Source organism: Penaeus japonicus, unplaced genomic scaffold (assembly GCF_977035675.1).
Source record: "Penaeus japonicus unplaced genomic scaffold, GWHDUDI00000001_assembly GWHDUDI00000007, whole genome shotgun sequence".
NCBI classification, from domain to species: Eukaryota; Metazoa; Arthropoda; class Malacostraca; order Decapoda; family Penaeidae; genus Penaeus; species Penaeus japonicus.
In genome coordinates, this window is record NW_028234409.1 from 24,931,431 (window position 1) to 24,951,430 (window position 20,000).

Here is a 20,000-nt window from a genome sequence, read left to right on the forward strand (position 1 = left end):
TACACATATGACTACAAGTTGGTTGATATATAACAATTGGCACTCATTATTCAAAGTATTTAAAATAGACGTTTAGAAAATACAGTGGTGTCTGTCAGCACTGTTGCAGTGCTGGGGAATGTAAATAGTAATATTGAAGGCTGGTAAGAGAGATTTTAGTTGGGGTGATCATTGGCTGCTGTGGCTTACTGCAGTTGTTAACCCATTGCCGACGGGGGATAGATTTGCTTACACAGGCTCCAGGATGAGTTTTATTTCTGATCGAGGCAGCTTCTGCAACATAATTTGATTTTTCCCACTCCCTTTTAGTCACTTATTGTAGAGCTAGAGACATTTTTGTGTTTTGTTTTTTTGTGTGTTTTACTATTTTTAGAAATTTATATCTGTCATATCACAGGCTCCATCAATTCTGCAGTTGACTAAAATTGTAGTTCAGGGTCCATATCAACCCTTTTTTTTTTTCTTTACACTCAATGTGTTAGAAGTATTACTGTTTTAGGGGGGACAAAAAAACGACTTTATTTTTTCGTATTTCTGTGCTGTCATGAACAAACACGAAACTTATAACCATCCAAAATGAAGAGGTTGGGAAGAGGAAGGAAACTTGTGCTTTTGACAGTGAGTGCCACAATAAAAGGCATCCATACTGGCACAGGGTCACATTGTATGCATTGGGCATGGTGTGAGTCACCTTCCTCCTCTCGTTCTGTCTGCACATCTTTCATCTGCGGTACTTTAGAGCAAGAGGTCGGGAACTTGCGATGTGCCATCACTCTACAGAGATAGTGCTTGCTAGAGACCGTAGATGGGTGCCATTCAAGGCTCTCTCTCCTGCTGGTGCTAGAAGAAAGTGCTGCCATCTAGGTTTTGTAAGTGAGTTGAAAACCATTTTGCTTATTATTACGGCAGTTATAATAATTATGACTGCAATTGTCAACATCACTCACTCATTACTTATAGTACAATAAAATAACATAGTGATCCAGAATCCCCGAACGCCATGACGCCCATTGTCAGGCAAGAGGTCCTGCGTCATGTATGACAAAAAAACACGTCATCCGTCGTTAACGGGTTAAGGGATATACTAATCAGCGATATTGATCAGCGAGCCACACACAGGATCCCAGCTTATCTGGTGATTTTACATCAAAGACTTATCTATGTATATAGGTACCACAAAATCAAACTTACCATACCTTTTATGTGCCATCAAATAGCAGAGAAAATGGACATTTCCAAGGAGCTGCTGGCCAGTCTGTTGTTATTCTGTTCACCTTATTTATAAGAATTTATTTTGATTTTTGTAAAACAGGCTACGCATCTTTGATTACAACACCTCACGTGGAATGTGGGATGTGAAAGCAAACCGTGAGTTTCAAGGATTCTATACCATTACTGCCTTAGCTTGGAAGAGAGATGGATCAAGGCTAGTGTGTGGGACACTCTGTGGAGCTGTTGAATTGTTTGATTCTGTTCTTAGGTGGGTGTTCCCTTTCAATCTCTTCTTACTCATTCTTATCCCCCTCTTCCTATTTTTTTATCTAAAAGTTAATTGAAATAATGGATATGATGGTCATAATTTGTGTCCAATATTATTGAGAACTCTTCAATATTATACATTTTTTTCTTTTCTCTTTCGTGTTCGTCGCTTATAGACGGACAGTATGGAAGAACAAATGGGAGATGACATATGTGGGCCCTTCACAAGTACTCGTCAAACCCTTAGCAGGATCTGGACCATTTGGCAGTCGAGGGGTTATTCTCAGATCGCAGTATGGCTTTGAGATCCACGATGTCAGGATAATGGGTAAGATTAAAGGATTTCATAACATTATTGGACAGTAATTTGAGGTTTGAAAATATAGGATCATTTTCTACAGACATACGTAAAAATGGGTCTTGAAAATCACAATGTTTGGTATTATGTTCAGTATATATAACAAATTAGGAATCAAACGGGCTAAGCAGTTTTATGATTCTTGACTGTCACTGTTGATGTCAAACAAGTATGTTAGCTAATGCACAGAGAGACATATAATTACCAATACATGTATAGACAAATTTTCTTGAATATATATATTTACACATATACTATATTAACCCATCCCCGACGGGGGAATTCTAGCCTTGAATGTCCAAATGCCGGGGCGTTCGAATTATTAGGCCTAAATCAATTGAATGGCTGGCACAATACTGTGCCGCCCGGCAACTGGGCTTTTGAATGCGCGGTACACATGCTGTACCACCCGTCCTGTGTGGGTTAAAGCACATATTTACCTTCATATATATATATGAAACAAAAGAGTGAAGACAATTTTATTATAAGACTAAGATATATCAAATCCTAAACAGGACCTTCTTAGCATATTTTCTTCTTTAACAGGCAAGGATAGGTACTTAGTGGCACGGACCAATGAAACGCTCCTCCTCGGAGATTTACACAGAAACTTACTTAGTGAAGTTCACTGGGGTGCTGAACCAGGCACAGAGAAGTTCTATTTTGACAATGAAAATGTGTGCATGATCTTCAGTGCAGGAGAACTCTCACTAGTTGAATATGGCAACAATGATATTCTAGGATCTGTGAGGTAAGATACTTTTAACATGCTTCTTTGGAGTGCTGTTTCTCAGAGTTTAAATCATGCATTCTTTTCTAATTTAACCCATTGTGGATGGAGCACTTAACAACCTAAAAATTAGAGGGACGGGGAAAATTTTCTCCGCCCTCTGGGTAGCTCAGACAAGCCCAAACAATATTTTTCCATAAGTCCATCATAAAATGCAGGTTTAGGGCGAACTTTGGAACCCTGTAGCTCAGGAGCTCAGTTCCAGTTCAGACAGATTTGCGTGGACGTCGCTTCACCCAGGCTATATGCACGAGGCGGCCCGGCCTCTGTCAGCTATGAGCACTGACTCATCATATCTAATCTGGAGCTAGCGCCATTATAGCCATAATACTTCATGACGGTACATGCGCTTCAACTATGAGCACATTCCAATGTTGCATCATATATGCATTGACACCCATCATTCAGGCCTAGTTGGTGCCAGCATGTATAAAATGCCACCTATACGCAATGGGTTAAAACAAAACAGGAATGGTTAATGCTTCACTTTGGCTTAAAAGTAGTTGAACAAAAATGGAGGCCTTGTGGTTTAACTTACTTATTATTCTAACCAAAATTTATATTTATTTATTCTTTACAGAACTGAGTTCATGAACCCACATCTGATCAGTGTAAGGCTGAACGAACGTCGTCAGAGAGGCATTGAGGACAACAAAAAGATGGCTTACTTACTAGATCTCAAGACAATATGTATGGGTGAGTTTACTTATGGCATTTCATTCATCTCATACCTTATCCTTCTGATTTCAGTAGTAATACTTTGCTGTGATATATAACTTGGCCTAAAAGAAAATTGTTTTATTCTATTTCCAGTGGATCTAGTCTTTGGCGTAACAATTGGCCAAATTACTCATGACTCCCGAATTGACTGGCTTGAATTGAACGAGACAGGAACACAACTTTTGTTCAGAGACAAAAGGCAAAGACTGCTGCTTATCAATGTAGGGTCATTACAGAAGACATCTATACTTAATTACTCTACTTTTGTACAGGCAAGTTTTGTTTTACTGTTTGGTAGTTTTGAAACTTTAAGAATAGAGAGGATGTTTAGATATGTGTAATAAGATTTCCAAATGTATTTACAGAATCTGGAAAGGGATTAGAAAATCATAATAATTTATCTTCTTTCTAGTGGGTGCCAGGTAGTGATGTCGTGGTAGCACAGAGTCGAGAGCAACTGTGTGTGTGGTACAACATCGATATTCCAGAGCGTGTTACAACATTCCAAATTAAAGGAGAGGTTGTGGATGTGGAAAGAGCTGATGGACGAACAGAGGTAACTAGGTTTGAAGTAAATCAATATCTGTCATTTTTCCCATTACTGTCTTACCCCCTCCATACACAAACACAAGCACATTCTTACATGGTGTGTGTGGGGGGGGGGGGGTGAGGTGTAAGAAGAAGTAAGAATAATATTTCCAATGAGACACCAAGGAGGTTTCCTTCATACATCTTATTAAAATATATATCCACAGGTTATAGTACAAGATGGTGTTCAAGAGTTGTCCTATGCACTTGATGAAGGCCTTATTGAGTTTGGAACAGCTGTTGATGATGGAGACTTTTTGAGAGCCATGAATTACTTGGAGGTAATTCCTTGAATATTTTATTAAAAGTTTAATACCTAGTGATAATACTTTGTTAACATTGGACTCACAAAGAATTGATTAATCTATTATTGTTCATTATTTTTATATATTTTTTATTTGTTCTTATATGTTCTTTTAGTCACTACCTATGACTGCTGAGGCAGAGACAATGTGGCGTACACTTGCCAGGCTTACACTGGAAGGACGTCAACTGTATATTGCCGAGCGATGTTTTGCAGCCTTGGGGGATGTATCCAAAGTGAGGTACCTGCAAGGCATTAACCACATCAGACAACTTATTCAAGAAAATTCAGGTGGCTTGTCAATCTGATTTTATGTTCACTAAAGTAATGTATTTGTGAAGTGCACATTATGTCAGATGAAATAGGTAATATGGGAAAATTAGTAAAAGCAGAGCAGTTCAGAGATATGTCCAGTTTGCAGAATACAAATAAACTCCAAGAACACTGTTTATCTTTCTCCAAAATTACAGGTGAAGATGGGGTTAACCATCATGAAGTGCAGGCTCGTCTTGCTATTCTGGATAAACAGTTCAAAACAGCAGAGAGCATCTATCTGGATTACAACAATTTGGGTGCTGCTATGGAGATGTATCAAGAGCTACACAAGTGGGATGAGGGTAGGTTGTGTTAGTTGTTGGATCAGTGGTATCAGATTTAAAGGCTTATTAAATTCAATCTTAGGTATAATAGCAGGTTCACTTGATCAGCATGAAAAACTGAATCCCTCTCTCTCTCTCTCTTTCTCTCATGCTCTCTTTGTTTTGGTTCCTCTTCACTTCTTTGGTATTAGTTTAAATGCTATACTTATGATGAAACTTTTTTCACTGTATTTTTTGTAGGCCTATACATGAACCTGAATGGCAAAAAAAAAAAACACTATGCACAAAATAGATCTATTAGAAAACAAGACAGCAATTTCAAAATCCACCTGGATTTCACCGTCAGATGGATTTCAAAACTGTTGTCTCATTTTCCAATAAATCTATTTTGTGTATAGTGTTTTTTTTCTGCTTTATTATCTACACAGTAGAGTGTTTTTGCCATTTGTGAATCTGAGTATAATTTCACCTTAAGTTTTACCAGAAATTGTATTGCTTTATAGGCACTTGAGTTGAGTAATATTAATGAAACCATTTTTCTGAATAAGCCATTATTATGGAACTACTGTGCCTAAATATATTCCTATGTAAAATATCAATGAGCACTAATTACATCCTCTTTGAAATTTACAGCTGTTCAGCTCGCAGAAGTTAAGGGACATCCTGAGGTAGAGTCTCTTCGTAGAGCTCATTTGCAATGGCTCCTGGAGACACACCAAGAGGAAAAAGCTGGACAGATGAAAGAGGCTGAAGGTGACTACATGGCTGCCATCAATATGTACCTCAAGGCTGGGATGCCTGCAAAAGCTTCAAGGTAATTATTGATATATAATTCTTATGAATATGAAAAGAGGTAAAGTAGCATAGAGAATATGATTTATAATGTAAATATTTTCTGTTTGACTGACAAGCTGATTCTTCACTCAGATTGGTCTCTAGTGTTGATGAGCTGCGTGATGATCCAGATCTTGTTGGTCGCATTACCAATTCACTTCTCAAGGTTGAGTTATATGAGCAGGCAGGAGATTTGTATGAGAAGGTTGGCCAACCCCAAAAAGCCATGGAAAGTTATCGTAGAGGCCAAGCTTATTACCGTGCAGTAGAATTGGCCAGACATCATTTCCCTGCAGGTAAGTTAAGGCTTTGGTATCAGAAAAATTATTGTAATACCATATATTCCATATTCCATACTTTTCTATCATCATCCTCCTCCTCCAAAAATGACCTTGCATCATACAGGGTTAATATCAGTATTAGGGGTAGAGTGTACCATAACATTTTCATCTTAACCCATTCGTGCCGAGGCGATTCAGGCTCTGAATGGTCACAGTGCCGGGGTTTTCAAACGCATAAGCCTAACGCCTCAGGATTTTCGAGCGCACTACCCGCAAGCATGGGCTGTCCACTCACTCACCCCGAGCGCCGGCCTTGACCAAATATCTCATCACCAGCGCCTGACACAAAAACCACGAAACGTGCCAGCACATCATCCGGCACAAATGGGTTAAGTGGATCAGTAGTTGAATATCAAACCAAAAATCAACATAAGATCTGCTAATTTAGGAAATGGCTTGATGCTGAAGATACTAGACAGCCGTTATTGTTTTACACAGATGATGGGTGTCACCATCAGCCTTGTTGACATGTGAACTTTCATTGGTAAACAGTTTAATGGTTGAAATACCAAGTCCTGGGTAAATTGGTTAAACTACTTAAAAGTTTTATACTAATTCCAAAGTCATAATTAGTATTGAGAATGTTGTGTATGCTGGTACACATACCATGAGACAGCTGCACATGTACAAAGTTTAATATTTCCAATCCACAGCTGCATTGTCACTAATCAACAGTGAAATGTTGAAATGGTATTTTGATTATAAATATTTTTTTATATTATGTACAGTTAATAATTGTTTTAAAGGATTTGTTAAAGAAATAAAAACTCCATATGTGTGTGTACTACAGCATTTCTTCTTTATAATTTTTTTTTTCTTCTTCTTCTTCCTCCTTCCTTCCTTCCTTCCTTCCTTTTACTTTTCCTTTCCTTCCCATAGATATTCATTAGGCAGAAAATACAATATGATGTATTTAAGTAAATTTTCAATTTCAATTTCAAATGATTTGATAGGTTTGATTTGTTTTGCATATAGCCATCATGATAAGTTGTTGATATTGAAGCCAGGTCCATGATTTTGTGTATTACTCATTTACAGAGGTGGTGAATATTGAAGAAGAATGGGGTGATTTGTTAGTTTCTAACAAGCAGGCAGATGCAGCTATAAGTCATTACATTGAGGCAGGACGTACCCTCAAGGCACTAGAGGCAGCAATCTCTGCTCGGCAGTGGAAGAAGGCTGTCCAAATCATAGAGGTAGGCATTTTAGGTTATTGAAGTATTTATTCTCAAATCCCAGCTATCTTCAGATTTTATGATATGATACCAAGATAAGAGCCATTCCTTCTGATAACTTGCATAATGTTGTACTCTTCTGCTACAATTTTTCTATTAGGTGGAGATGACACAATTCTCTTTGTGTGACATACATACACACACACACACACACACACACACACACACACACACACACACACACACACACACACACACACACACACACACACACACACACACACACACACACACACACACACACACACACACACACACACACACACACACACACACACACACACACACACACGTACATATAAAAGTATATAAATAAATATACTAGGTCTGCTTGATTTTTCCACTGCCTACTTTCAAATGATTTTTACATGACCCTGTTTCATTTTTCCAGGTGATAGATGATGAAGTTTCACTAAAGCCTCACCTGCTAAAGCTAGGACAACATTTTGCAGCACTAAATGACCTTAGGAGTGCTGAAAAGTTTTATGTTAAAGGTGGCATGTACAAAGAAGCTATTGAGATGTACAACCAAGCAGGTTTGTGCAAGTTTGTTTTTATAATACAAGGGAGAAATGTTCATATTAAATGATTGAGTATGTATGCATGTGTAAGTTATAAACATATATATTGTGTATTAAGTATATCATTTAGCAAAAATTTCATTGTGATGATCCAGGAGAATGGGAAAGAGCTCACCAGCTTGCCAGTCGTCATATGGGTGCAGATGAAGTGGCAGTGATGTATGTGAACCAAGCACAAGTCCTTGAGGGACAAGGAAAGTTCAAAGAAGCAGAAAAACTGTACATTTCTGTGCATGAACCAGATCTTGCCATTACTATGTACAAGAAACAACGGCAGTATGATCAGGTAAATGTCAAGTTGGCAATATCTGATGATTCAATAAATTTTTACATAATGAAAAGACTATAGCTGCTATTTTATGTATAAGTATACTATTATTTTTGTTACATACACTTGGAATTCCACTTTTTTATTGTTATTGCAGATGATGCGGCTTGTAAGAGAATACCATCCTGATTTAGTTCAGTCAACCCACTTGCACCTTGCTGGTGAGCTAGAGCAAGAGAGCAATTACAGAGATGCAGAAAAACACTATGTTGCAGCAGATGACTGGAAAGCTGCTGTTAATATGTACCGGAGTGTTGATATGTGGGAGGATGCATATAGGGTATGTTATGAAGTAGTAACAGGATAATAAAGTTGTTATTTTTATTATTGTCACTTTCTGTCAACCACATTATAGAATTGGTGTAATTTGACATTTACTTTTTTTCTATACTAGGTAGCAAAACAACATGGTGGTGCTAATGCAGGGAAACAGGTTGCTTTCCTATGGGCTCGTACGCTTCGTGGAGATGCTGCTGTGAAGCTTCTAAATAAATTTGGATTACTTGAACAGTGTATTGATTATGCTTGTGAAAGCATGCAGGTTTGTAAACTTTTTTCTTGTACCAATAAAATTAGTTTGACTAAAATAATTACTGGATTGGTAAAGGATCTTGCATTGCATTATTAATCTAAAGTAAATGTTAAATATTATAGGGGAGATAGATTATACCTGAAATAAAGCTTGAATTTTAACAATTCTGTAATCATAATTCTAAAGATTTTTTTTCTTTGATAGTTTGAATTTGCCTTTGAGCTGGCTCGTACAGCCATGAAGCAAAAGGTCCCAGATATACACTATAAGTACGCTATGGCATTAGAAGATGATGGCAAGTATAATGAAGCAGAGTCTGAGTTTATCCAGGCCGGGAAGCCAAAAGAGGCTGTGCTCATGTGAGTATGTTTCCAATCCGTTTTTTGTAACAATGTCACTATATAGGGTGCTTTTTTAAGAGCATAAGGTGTGGGCACATATATGAATATAGATTAGGAGGTAAAAAGACATTCTCATCCTCAGGTATGTCCATGCCCAAGACTGGGAAAGTGCACAGAGGGTGGCAGAAGCCCATGATCCAGATTCTGTGGGTGATGTCTTAGTTGGACAAGCCAAAGTGGCATTTACAGAGAGGGATTATCCACGTGCTGAAGCTCTGCTGCTGAGAGCTCAAAGGCCTGAACTGGCAGTCAAGTTCTATCGGGTTAGTGATACTTTTTGAGTCAAGGGACTGTCTGGAGTTGAGATATGTTTTTACAGTGTGGATTCCATTGCTGCATGAATTTTAATCCATTTTATTTAACCTGTTAACTCTGGAATGCTTTTGGCTTGGCATGGATACCTTGTCTGGGTATTTCAAAATATGTAGACCTAACGGGGTATTTCATGCATAGGCCTAATGCCTCAGACTATTTGCTAAAGCCAAGGCCACCCACAATGCGCACAATCACCCAGCATGCTGGCCATACAAAAAGCCATGACATGATATCACATCCCTGGCAGCCAGTGCTGCCACCACGTGATGTGATATCACATCATCCATTGTTAACAGGTTAAGAAGAAATCATTTACAGAATTATAATAGCATATGATTAGATAGTCTAAGTTTCGTACATAATGTTTTCTAATGAAATAATTATCTTTAACAGGATAGTAACCAGTGGACTGAAGCACTGAGGGTATGCAAAGAATACCTCCCACATAAGCTGAGTGCTCTTCAGGATGAGTATGACCGCACAGTCCTAAGTAGAGGATCACAAGATGTTGAGTCTCTCTTGAACCAAGCTCAGCAATGGGAGGAGGCTGGAGAGTATAACAGAGCAGTGGATTGTTATACCAAGGTTTGCAGAAGTCACCTTAGTAATTGGTTGAAGTAAATATGATTTTTAAGAATACACAATGATAGAGCTTCATTTACTTGACTGATAAAGCTTTTGTAATGAAAGCTTATTGTATGACTTGTCTGTTATAGGTAACACCCCACATGAGCAGTGACACAACCTTGCTAGAGAAAGCATGGAGCAAAGCAGGAGAACTGGCCGTCAAATTCCTTGAGGCAGACAAGGCAGAAGAAGTTGCTCGGCAGCTTGGTGAGTAATTCACATCTTAAAAATATATTTTACAAATACTTAACCCATTAACAACAGGGTAGTTATGGTTGCGCCAGGACATTTTACTTGAGTATTTTGAGATGTGCAAGCCTTACATATATATATATATATATATATATATATATATATATATATATATATATATATATATATATATATATATATATATATATATATATTTATATATTTATTCATTTATATCTATATACACACACACACACACATACACATATGTGTGTGTGTGTGTGTGTGTGTGTATTTATATATAAATATTTATTTATTTATTTATTTATTTATTTATTTATTTACATATATATATATATATATATATATATATATATATGTATATATATATGTATATATATATATATATATATATATATATATATGTATATATATATATATATATATATATATACATATATACTTGTGAAGTATCACCAGATATAAAAAAAATATGTGATGACACTATAATGATAAAGAATAATTACTTTAGAATTTAGATTATTTTGAAATCCTATGATTTTCACTGTTATTTTAGGTTTAAGTTGAATGAGTAATTTACTTATCGTTATTGTTTGTTAACTGTGATTTTCAACCTCTGTAGGTCCTCGTTTGCTTGAGATTAAGAGATATAATACAGCCGCCCAGCTGTTCTTGGCTGGAGACTTGATCAAAGAAGCCATTGATGCCTTTATAGCAGGACAAGAGTGGAAAAAAGCGAAGAATGTTGCAAGAGAACTAGAGCCAAGGTAAGAATATGGTTATTTTTGAGCAGACAATTATTGTTTACCCATAACGTACAGGTGTCATGACATACATGACACAGGAGCTTTGGCCTGACAATGGGCATCATGACGTACATGATATTTGGGGATTTTGGATCGCTTATTTTTTTTTTGTGCCATGAATAATGAGTGAGTGATGATGAGCAAAGAGAATATCACCTAACATCCAAAACCTAGATGGCACTTTCTTCTAGCACCAGCAGGAGAGAGGCTTGAATGGCACCCATCTACAGTCTCTAGAAAGCATTATCTTTATAGTGATGGCACACAGCAAGTTTCTAACCTCTTGCTCTAAAGTACCACCGATGAAGGATGTGCAGGTAGAACGAGAAGAGGAAGGTGACTCAAACCATACCCATTGTTTACAATGTGCCCCTGTGCCAGTAATGATGCTTTTTATTGTGGCACTCAGTCATAAGCACAGGTTTCCTTCCTCTTCTCTACCTCTTCATAATATCTTCTTTGTGGATGGCTATATATTTCATATTCATTCAGGAGAGTACACAAATACAAAAAAAAAATAAAGTTACTTTTTGTCCTCCCATAAAACAGCAATAATTTTATCACACTGAGTATAAAGAAAATAATGAGCTGATATAGACTCCATACTACAATTTTAGTCAACTGCAGGAACTGATAGAGCCCGAGATATGACACATATAAGTCTCTGTACAATAAACACAAAAATGGCTCTAGGTTTACAATGAGTGACTGAAAGAGAGTGGGAAAAGTCAAGGCATGTTTTGTGAAGCTGCCTGGCTATGGAATACAACCCATCCTGGAGATTGGGCAAGCAAATCTATCCCCTGTCCGCAATGGGTTAATGATAGTATTTAAATGTCTCCTCTCTTGTCTCTCATTAATTGTCTTTGAGAAATTATGAATAATTCAGATTTTTCTTGAAAGGTACTGAAAAATAAAATGGAAATCATTTGAAGAAATACACATAAGATTTTGGTAATAACTTTTATTATTGTGGACTTTGCTTTCCTTTTACAGATATGAAGCATATGTTGACTCAGCCTACAAGGACTTCCTGAAGAATGAAGGCAAGGCAGAGGCTCTTGCTGATGTTGATTTGACAGGTGCAATCGACATGTATGTGGAGAGTGGCCAATGGACCAGAGCCTTAGAAACAGCATCATCTCACAGTGCAGAACTTTTGCACAAATACTTGGCTAAGTATGCTACCAGTATGATTAAGGTAAGAGCAGAATATAAAGTGCAATTTGCTTATTCTTAATTTTCTTGTATATTAATTCCTCAGTGTCAGAGAACAGCTGCAGACATCTGGTTGACAGATGCTGGGTTTAATTCACACTATCCACTGCCCACAAACCTGTCTGCTCTCTAACCATCACCCTTTCTCAACTCGATATTAGGTTCTCCATCCTGCCAGTTGCAGATTGAGTGACTTTAGTTTGCCCTGTTTTTAAGCATACCAGCAAAATGACAAAACAAGCTATGGCATTTGTTGATCACATGTTCCACAGCCATACCTCAATAGTAGAGGAAATGGCCTGCATTTAAGGAGTAACATAAAACATCTAAAATATGTCTGAATTTGTATGATACTTTGACTTTGGAGATTTATTTTGAAATAGTTGCTTTTAGTTTGTAACTACTTACTTTGTTAATGTGTCATTTTTGTGAAAACATATTCAATATAAATGTATTTTATGTTTTCTCAGAATGGTCAGCCTCTTGGGGCATTGGCATTGTACAAGCAGTACGGTGCAGCTCCATTTTCGCAGAACTTCAATATTTATCGTCGCCTTGCCCTTGACATGATGAGCCTGCATGACCTGTGTTCTTCCCAAGCCTATCGCAACTGGGCAGACTTAAGGGATATGTTGCTCTCTCTGGTAGATAATTTAAGACAGCATGAAGATACAGATGGAGTGCAAGTAAGTATAAGCATATTGACTAAATTCAGGGAATTCCATGTTAGAATTGAAATTTAATTTGCATTTATGTGAGTACTTAAAGTTTATACATTCATCTGGCTGTAAGACTTTTGTCACAGTGTAAAAAGTTAATTAGCATATTTTCTACAGGCAGAGTTTGAGCAGCTCTTGATACTAGCTCATTATATGGCTGCACGATCAGCATACATGGCAACCCCACAGTTGGAGAAACTGGTTGCCAAAGTAGCAGTTTCCTTAGTGAGGTACACAGATGTTGTACCAGCTGATAAAGCATTCTATGAAGCTGGAATGTCTTGCAAAGTAAGTCTAGTTACAAAAGAGGTAAGTATATGTATGTATATATATGTATATTTATATAATCTTTAATGTTTTGTGTGTGTGTATGTGTGCGTGCATTTGAACACATGTACGCACATATATACCTTACTAATCTACTTACCCTCCACAGAATGTTGGATGGGAAAATATGGCATTTGTGTTTTTAAATCGATTCCTGGACTTGTGTGAAGCTATTGAAGAGGGCTCGTTGGACTCTCTAGATCACACAGACTTCCTAGACACTGATATTCCCTACGAGATACCCTTGCCAGAATCCCTAACAATACCTGAATCTCTGAGAGAAGAGGCCAAAGAATGGGTGTTGGCAGTGTCCATGGATCAAAGAGTGGAACAGGTATAAACACTAATGTCTTCAAACATATTCTGTCATGTTTCTCTGAACTAAACCCAGAAAGTCTTTTGTTTAGGTTGAATATTAATTCTCATTATGACAGATAATCTCAATTTCATGCCATAACTCACAGTGAAGAATTAAAACCAATTTCTGTTGTTATTAAATCCTAGATAATTAAAATGATTTATAGTTACTTTATATTTTTATATAAATATACATATATACAAATGATATTCTTGTAAATTTCAACAGATCTTACCAACGGACGAGAGGGGAGTTTATGAAGCATCACTGATAGGTGCTGACAATGCTAGGTTCCCAGCATGTGTCATTTCAGGCTACCCAGTAATAAGGAACCGTTTGGACCTGAAACGTGGTCAGGCAGCCAACAAGGAAGACTGGAATAAGCTCATTATGGCTACAAAAATGTCTAGCTCACCTGAGTGCCAGGATGTACTGAAGTTTATCACTGCTTGGTGTGGTGGACTTCCTGGCATGGGATACAATTTTCAGTAGAGGGTCTTAAAAGAGCTCTACTTAGATGCTCTGCTTTTAGCTAGACTGTTGATCACAAATAATGCACAGTAAAAATGTCATTCAGATGCCACCAAACCTTTTCAGATTATATGGAAAGAAAATGAATGCACCTCAAATTATTGTACATCCTTAACCCTATCCCGACGGGCCCAGCGATAAGTGGAAACCCCCTACACCGGGCCTATGCAATATTGCATCGGGAACATCACACTGGTGTGTCACCCCGTCATTGGGCATTTAGCCGTGGCACACGGGTGTGACGCACCGTCATCAAAGGGTTAAGTTGTAAATTTTATTTGTTTCTCTTCACTTACAATGCAGTGAGTAGTATGATGAAAATTTATGATCTATAGCCAAAGATTTCTAGTCAGATTTCATGTGATGAAGATGGAATTTATTTATTGCAATAAATAGCACAGAATTAATGGTTGATGTGTTTCATAAGAACACAGCAATTAAGAGTGAATTTATAGTCCCACTACTAGTCTCACAATATATAGGTTGATGCCTTATTCTGCTGTGCGCAAAGTCAAGCATTTGTTTAACCCCTAAAGGACATAAATAATATAGTCATGCTCAGATGAAGACATGGGCAACTTGCACTAATACTAAACAGGAAGCTACAAAATTTTTGTTATGCTTTCAAATCCCAATATAAATTTGTACCTATACAGGTAGACTCATTTCTCTGTGTGAATTGATTTAAAGTAGATAAAAGGGATTCTTTGGTACATTTCTGTATCAGAATCCTTTAGGGGTAACAATGGTAGATGTATGTAGTCATCTTGTCATACCACAGGGGTATTTCACAGCACTTGGTTTAGTGTGCCAAGCTATATGTACACTGAGGCAGCAACTACCTGCTACACACCCAATTACCCAGCATAAAGACCATCTAAAGCATTGTTGAGATGTTCATTTCATCCCACATTAAGGGGTTGAATATATATAAAGTTGCCATATTGTTTGCCTTTGTTTCAGGAAAAGTAAGTGCCTTTACTTAACATAATTATTTATGAAAGAAGATTTATGAAATACACAAAAGTATTCTTTTGATTAGAAAACATTGGTCATTAATTGATAACATATACAACCTAAACATGTCTAATTTATTAAATATGTTTACAGCATCATGACACTGATGTAATGAAACAGTTTCAAACAAATCCGTCCAATCTGTATTGAATAAAAATGAGAAGCTATTTATTTTTCTTTTTTCAATTCCTAACTAGCAAAACCGAAATCAATATTTTTTTGTGTGTGTTATTACTTTTGCAAGACAGGGTGTTTTCTTTAAGAAATATATATTAATTTCAGAAATGGTAATAGTTTTCAGAATATTAAAAACATTTCAGCTTGACAACATTAAAGTAAAAAAAAATAACATGTGGATCAATCACTACCATCTATCTATATTAAAAAAACATATTCACCCTAAAGTAAGGGTCTTTATAACCAAAATATAAAAGAAAATGCATGTCCAAATGCCAGTTTCTCTTCTACAAAATTTCTCTCACTCACTCTTCCTCTCTCTCGCTCTCTCTAACTCCCCCCCCTCTCTTGCTCCCTTTCCCTCCCTCCCTCCCTCCCTCTCACTCTCTTTCTCTCTCTCTCTCTCTCTCTCTCTCTCTCTCTCGCTCTCTCTAACTCCCTTACTCTCTTACACTCTTCTCTTTCTCCCTTTCCCTCCCTCTCCATCTCATTCTCTCCCTCTCCACCTTTCTCATTCTCTCTCCCTCTCCATCTCTCTTATTCTCTCTCATTCTCTCTCCATCTCCATCTCTCTCATTCTTTCTCCCTCTCTCCCTCTCCATCTCTCTCATTTTCTCTCCCATTCTCTCTCCCACTCCATCTCTCTCATTCTCTCTCCCTCTCCATCTCTCTCCATCCTTCTCCCTCTACCTCTCTCTCCCTCCCTCTACCTCTCTCTCCATCTCTCTCCCTCTACCTCTCTCTCCATCACTCTCCCTCTACCTCTCTCACCAGCTCTCCCTCTGCCTCTCTCTCCAGCTCTCTCCCTCTACCTCTCTGCAGCTCTCTCCCTCTACCTCTCACTCACTCACTCTCACTCTCCCTCCCTCCCTCTACTTCTCCTTCTCCCCCTCTTTCCCTCTCCCCCTCTCTCCCTCTCCCCCTATCTTCTTCTCCCCCTCTCTCCCTCTTTCTCCTTCCCCCTCTCTCTCCTTCTCCCTCTCCTTCTCTCTCTCTCTCTCTCTCTCTCTCTCTCTCTCTCTCTCTCTCTCTCTCTCTCTCTCTCTCTCTCTCTCTCTCTCTCTCTCTCTCTCTCTCTCTCTCTCTCTCTCTCATATATATATATATATATATATATATATATATATATATATATATATATATATATATGTGTGTGTGTGTGTGTGTGTGTGTGTGTGTGTGTGTGTGTGTGTGTGTGTGTGTGTGTGTGTGTGTGTGTGTGTGTGTGTGTGTGTGTATGTATGTATATGTATATGTATATCCCTCCCCCCCTCTCTCTCTCTCTGTCTTTCTCCCCCTCTCTCTCTCTTTCTTTCTCCCCCTCTCTCTCTTTCTCCCTTTCGCTCTCTCTCTTTCTCCCCCTCTCCCCCTCCTCTCTCTCTTCCCCCCTCTCTCTCTCTCTCTCTTTCTCCCCCTCTCCCCCTCTCTCTCTCTTCCCCCCTCTCTCCCTTTAACAGAGATCCGACTTGGACTCTGCATTTATGTGGTAACGTGGCCTAGGGTGTGAAGAACATGACAGGAACAGCTTTCTTGGTTTATTGCTAAGCTTGAACAGTAGGACATTGGAGTGAGGGCTGCTCCTCCGAGGAGGAGCGAGGTGTTGCTCCTCTGCTCCCCGAGAGGAGACTCTCTACCACAATGTGTGACTTGTCTCAGATGTGTGAATCACGTGTTTTCTTGTGACATGTGACATTTGGAATGTGATGAGTGAAGTGTTGCATCAATACATAGCTCTTGCAAAGGGAAAGACAAAACAGCACTGTTATGTCTAGCATGAGGGGGGTAGACAGATAGGTGAAGCAACGAACGTAAGTATGTGTATGTATATATATATGTATGTGGTAGAATATATATATAATAATTAGACCAACATGAAAGATACAGATTACATTGATGATTGCACCATGTAGAATACAGTAGCAGAAGCATACAAGTGCAAATTATATCCGATGGACATAATAATAATTACAGCATTACTCTTTCTTTCTCCCCCCCCCTCTCTCTCTTCCCCCCTCTCTCTCTCTCTCTCCTTCCCCTCCTCTCCCCCCACCCCCAATCCTCTCTCTCTCTCTCTCCTTCCCCTCCTCTCCCCCCACCCCCACCCCTCTCTCTCACTCTCTCTCTCTCGCTCTCTCCTCTCTCACTCTCTCTCGCTCTCTCCTCTCTCTCTCTCCTCTGTTTCTCTTCTCCTCTCCTTTATTCTCTCTTCTCTGTTCTCTCATCTCTATTCTCCTCTCCTCTCCTCTATTCTCTTCTTCCCTCCTCTCATGAGAACTTTTGACCATGACTTTAGATATACAGAAGCCAAAGCGACAACCAGTTATCAAAACTTCTTGCGATTTAACGAACTATGACCTTCAGTCACTCTGCCAACATATCATGGCCAATGAATCGACACTCTCAGAGATTTTATTAACAGATGAAGTTGCCGGTCAAATTATTGTTTTAACGAATGTTAACAAAAACAAATAGACGTTACCCTGCTCCTTGGATAAAATATGACATTAAGAGAGTCATAACTGATAGAAATAACACTCCCAAAGCTCTCAAAATAAACAGATTTAGATGCTACTCTTCAGGCTGGATATAAACAAAAATAGAGAAATGTAAAAACACATCAAATGTAAAAAAACAAATATATTTTAAATGCAAGTTCACAGAATGTAGACATGACTCTTCCGAAACATGGAAACTGATAAATACATCATTAGTGCCTAAGAAGAAACATCGCACAGACATTTGCCTAAATTCTAGAAACAAATTAGAACATTTCAATGACTTCTTTTTAGACGTCGGCAGACTCACCTAAGAAAAGACACATTTCCGCAAAACACAACGGGAACAAGGCTCACAGCAAACACTCAGACCGCAACCAGAGAAAAAGAAACAATACAAACAATAAAAACTCTGCATGAGCGGATGGTATCGCCCATCGATTCAGAAAGGATCGTCTACCTGCAATTGTAGGTAGACGATCTATCTGACAGTCCTTTTAAATACATCTATAGTCACCGGTACTCATCTGTCATTCTGGAAATATGGCATTATAACACCTATTTTTAAATCAGGAGATAGAGATGAGATAAACAATTATCGGCCCATAACTCTATACCCAGTAATATCTACAGTTCTTGAGAAAATAATCGCAAATCAATTAACAGAATTCCTGGAAGCAAATAACCTTCTATCTAATAAGTAACATTGATTTAGAAGTAAGTTGTCAACTGAAACATTACTAAAAATCACAAATTAAATTTATGGCAACATAAACAATAACCAAATAACCTTGCTCATTCTGTGATTTCTCGAAGCCTTCTGACAATGTTAACCATGAAATCCTTCTCAACAAACTAAAAAATTACGGAACTGATAGCTATTGGTTTGAAAATTGCTTTTCCGCCGGAACTCCGTCTGTCAAAATACGTAAAAAATTATCATCAAAACAACAAGTATACATTTTAAACTAATTAATAGAAAAGACTAAACAGACTCATAGAAGCAAATAGTAAGTTAGATAGAAATGGTTCGAAACTGAATCCACAGAAAACACAATTCATTTATATGGGCAGCCGCCAGAACATAGTCAAAATCCCTATAGATATAACTATACAATTAAGAGGTTGCTACATTAAACCAAGCACCTAAGTCAAACATCAAGGAGTACACCTAGACAGATGCATGGCTTTTGAGACATATTGACTACATTTACAGGAAAGTAATAGGCACTTTTATATACCTAAGTCACATAAAAGACAAAATCCCTACAGCAACAAGTATCACTCTCGTACAAACATTAGCCCTCAGTAAATTCACTACTGCTTAAACATCTGGGGTTCAACAAACAAAATACAAATACAAAAAAAGGCAAAAACTACTAAATTTTGCTGCAAGAGTAGCCATAGGAAATATTTATACATTCGACCATATAACACCACACATAAAGAGTTCTAAAATGGTTAAAAGTCCAACAAAATACAATTATGACACAAGTATTTAATCCACAAAATCATACAAGAAAATCATCCGCATTGGCATTTACCTACACAAACACTATACTCTGGGTGGGGGATCCTTTATGGAAGAAGTCTTCCTCCATAGGTATCGGAAAACTACAATTGCACCATAAAAGATATATCACATTCTGAAGAGCCTCCAACGTAACATCAAGCCACAGATTTCGGGTAGATAGCAGTTTTCCGTGAAAATTTTCAATGTTACAATAATTTTATAATGATCCGCTATTTTGTAGTGGTAACGCGCCCGACTTCAAAATCTCGGACAGCCAGTGGTTGGTAACTTTAGCCATTCCTAGCAAACAGGATAATTTAGAAGCATAATTAACAGACGACCACAAATAGATTGAGTCAGAAGAGCCTTATCCCAAAAAACCTAATCTGTTATTGTTATTCTTATTAACATTATTCTTATTATCATTATATCTTATTCTTATATGTTATGTACAGTTGTAATATCATAAAAACGTTTTGATGCTAGCCTAGAAACGCCCCCTGTTTACGAGTACGTGTGAAAATTTAAGCATGGGCACTCGTATGATTGGGAGTATAGAATAAGGAAAAAAACGAGCTGTAGATTATAGAAGTT

The 20,000-nt window shown here is 37.8% G+C and overlaps 1 protein-coding gene across 1 annotated transcript in view; it reads left to right on the forward strand.

Annotated features, from left to right (window-relative positions):
• Nucleotides 1-15,386, forward strand: part of Oseg2 (intraflagellar transport protein Oseg2) — a 20,903-nt gene extending 5,517 nt beyond the window's left edge. The window contains exons 7-32 of the mRNA XM_086538583.1: nt 1,313-1,480; nt 1,656-1,807; nt 2,384-2,588; nt 3,208-3,323; nt 3,441-3,619; nt 3,760-3,903; nt 4,103-4,216; nt 4,356-4,530; nt 4,710-4,856; nt 5,472-5,652; nt 5,766-5,968; nt 7,052-7,209; nt 7,640-7,784; nt 7,925-8,115; nt 8,255-8,437; nt 8,552-8,698; nt 8,894-9,048; nt 9,173-9,353; nt 9,799-9,990; nt 10,122-10,239; nt 10,868-11,012; nt 12,048-12,252; nt 12,740-12,955; nt 13,106-13,276; nt 13,425-13,649; nt 13,902-15,386. Coding sequence (XP_086394709.1) covers nt 1,313-1,480; nt 1,656-1,807; nt 2,384-2,588; nt 3,208-3,323; nt 3,441-3,619; nt 3,760-3,903; nt 4,103-4,216; nt 4,356-4,530; nt 4,710-4,856; nt 5,472-5,652; nt 5,766-5,968; nt 7,052-7,209; nt 7,640-7,784; nt 7,925-8,115; nt 8,255-8,437; nt 8,552-8,698; nt 8,894-9,048; nt 9,173-9,353; nt 9,799-9,990; nt 10,122-10,239; nt 10,868-11,012; nt 12,048-12,252; nt 12,740-12,955; nt 13,106-13,276; nt 13,425-13,649; nt 13,902-14,165 — 4,480 coding nt within the window. The 3' untranslated portion in view covers nt 14,166-15,386. The remainder of the gene's footprint in view (nt 1-1,312; nt 1,481-1,655; nt 1,808-2,383; nt 2,589-3,207; nt 3,324-3,440; nt 3,620-3,759; nt 3,904-4,102; nt 4,217-4,355; nt 4,531-4,709; nt 4,857-5,471; nt 5,653-5,765; nt 5,969-7,051; nt 7,210-7,639; nt 7,785-7,924; nt 8,116-8,254; nt 8,438-8,551; nt 8,699-8,893; nt 9,049-9,172; nt 9,354-9,798; nt 9,991-10,121; nt 10,240-10,867; nt 11,013-12,047; nt 12,253-12,739; nt 12,956-13,105; nt 13,277-13,424; nt 13,650-13,901) is intronic.
• Nucleotides 15,387-20,000: the final 4,614 nt, after the last annotated feature.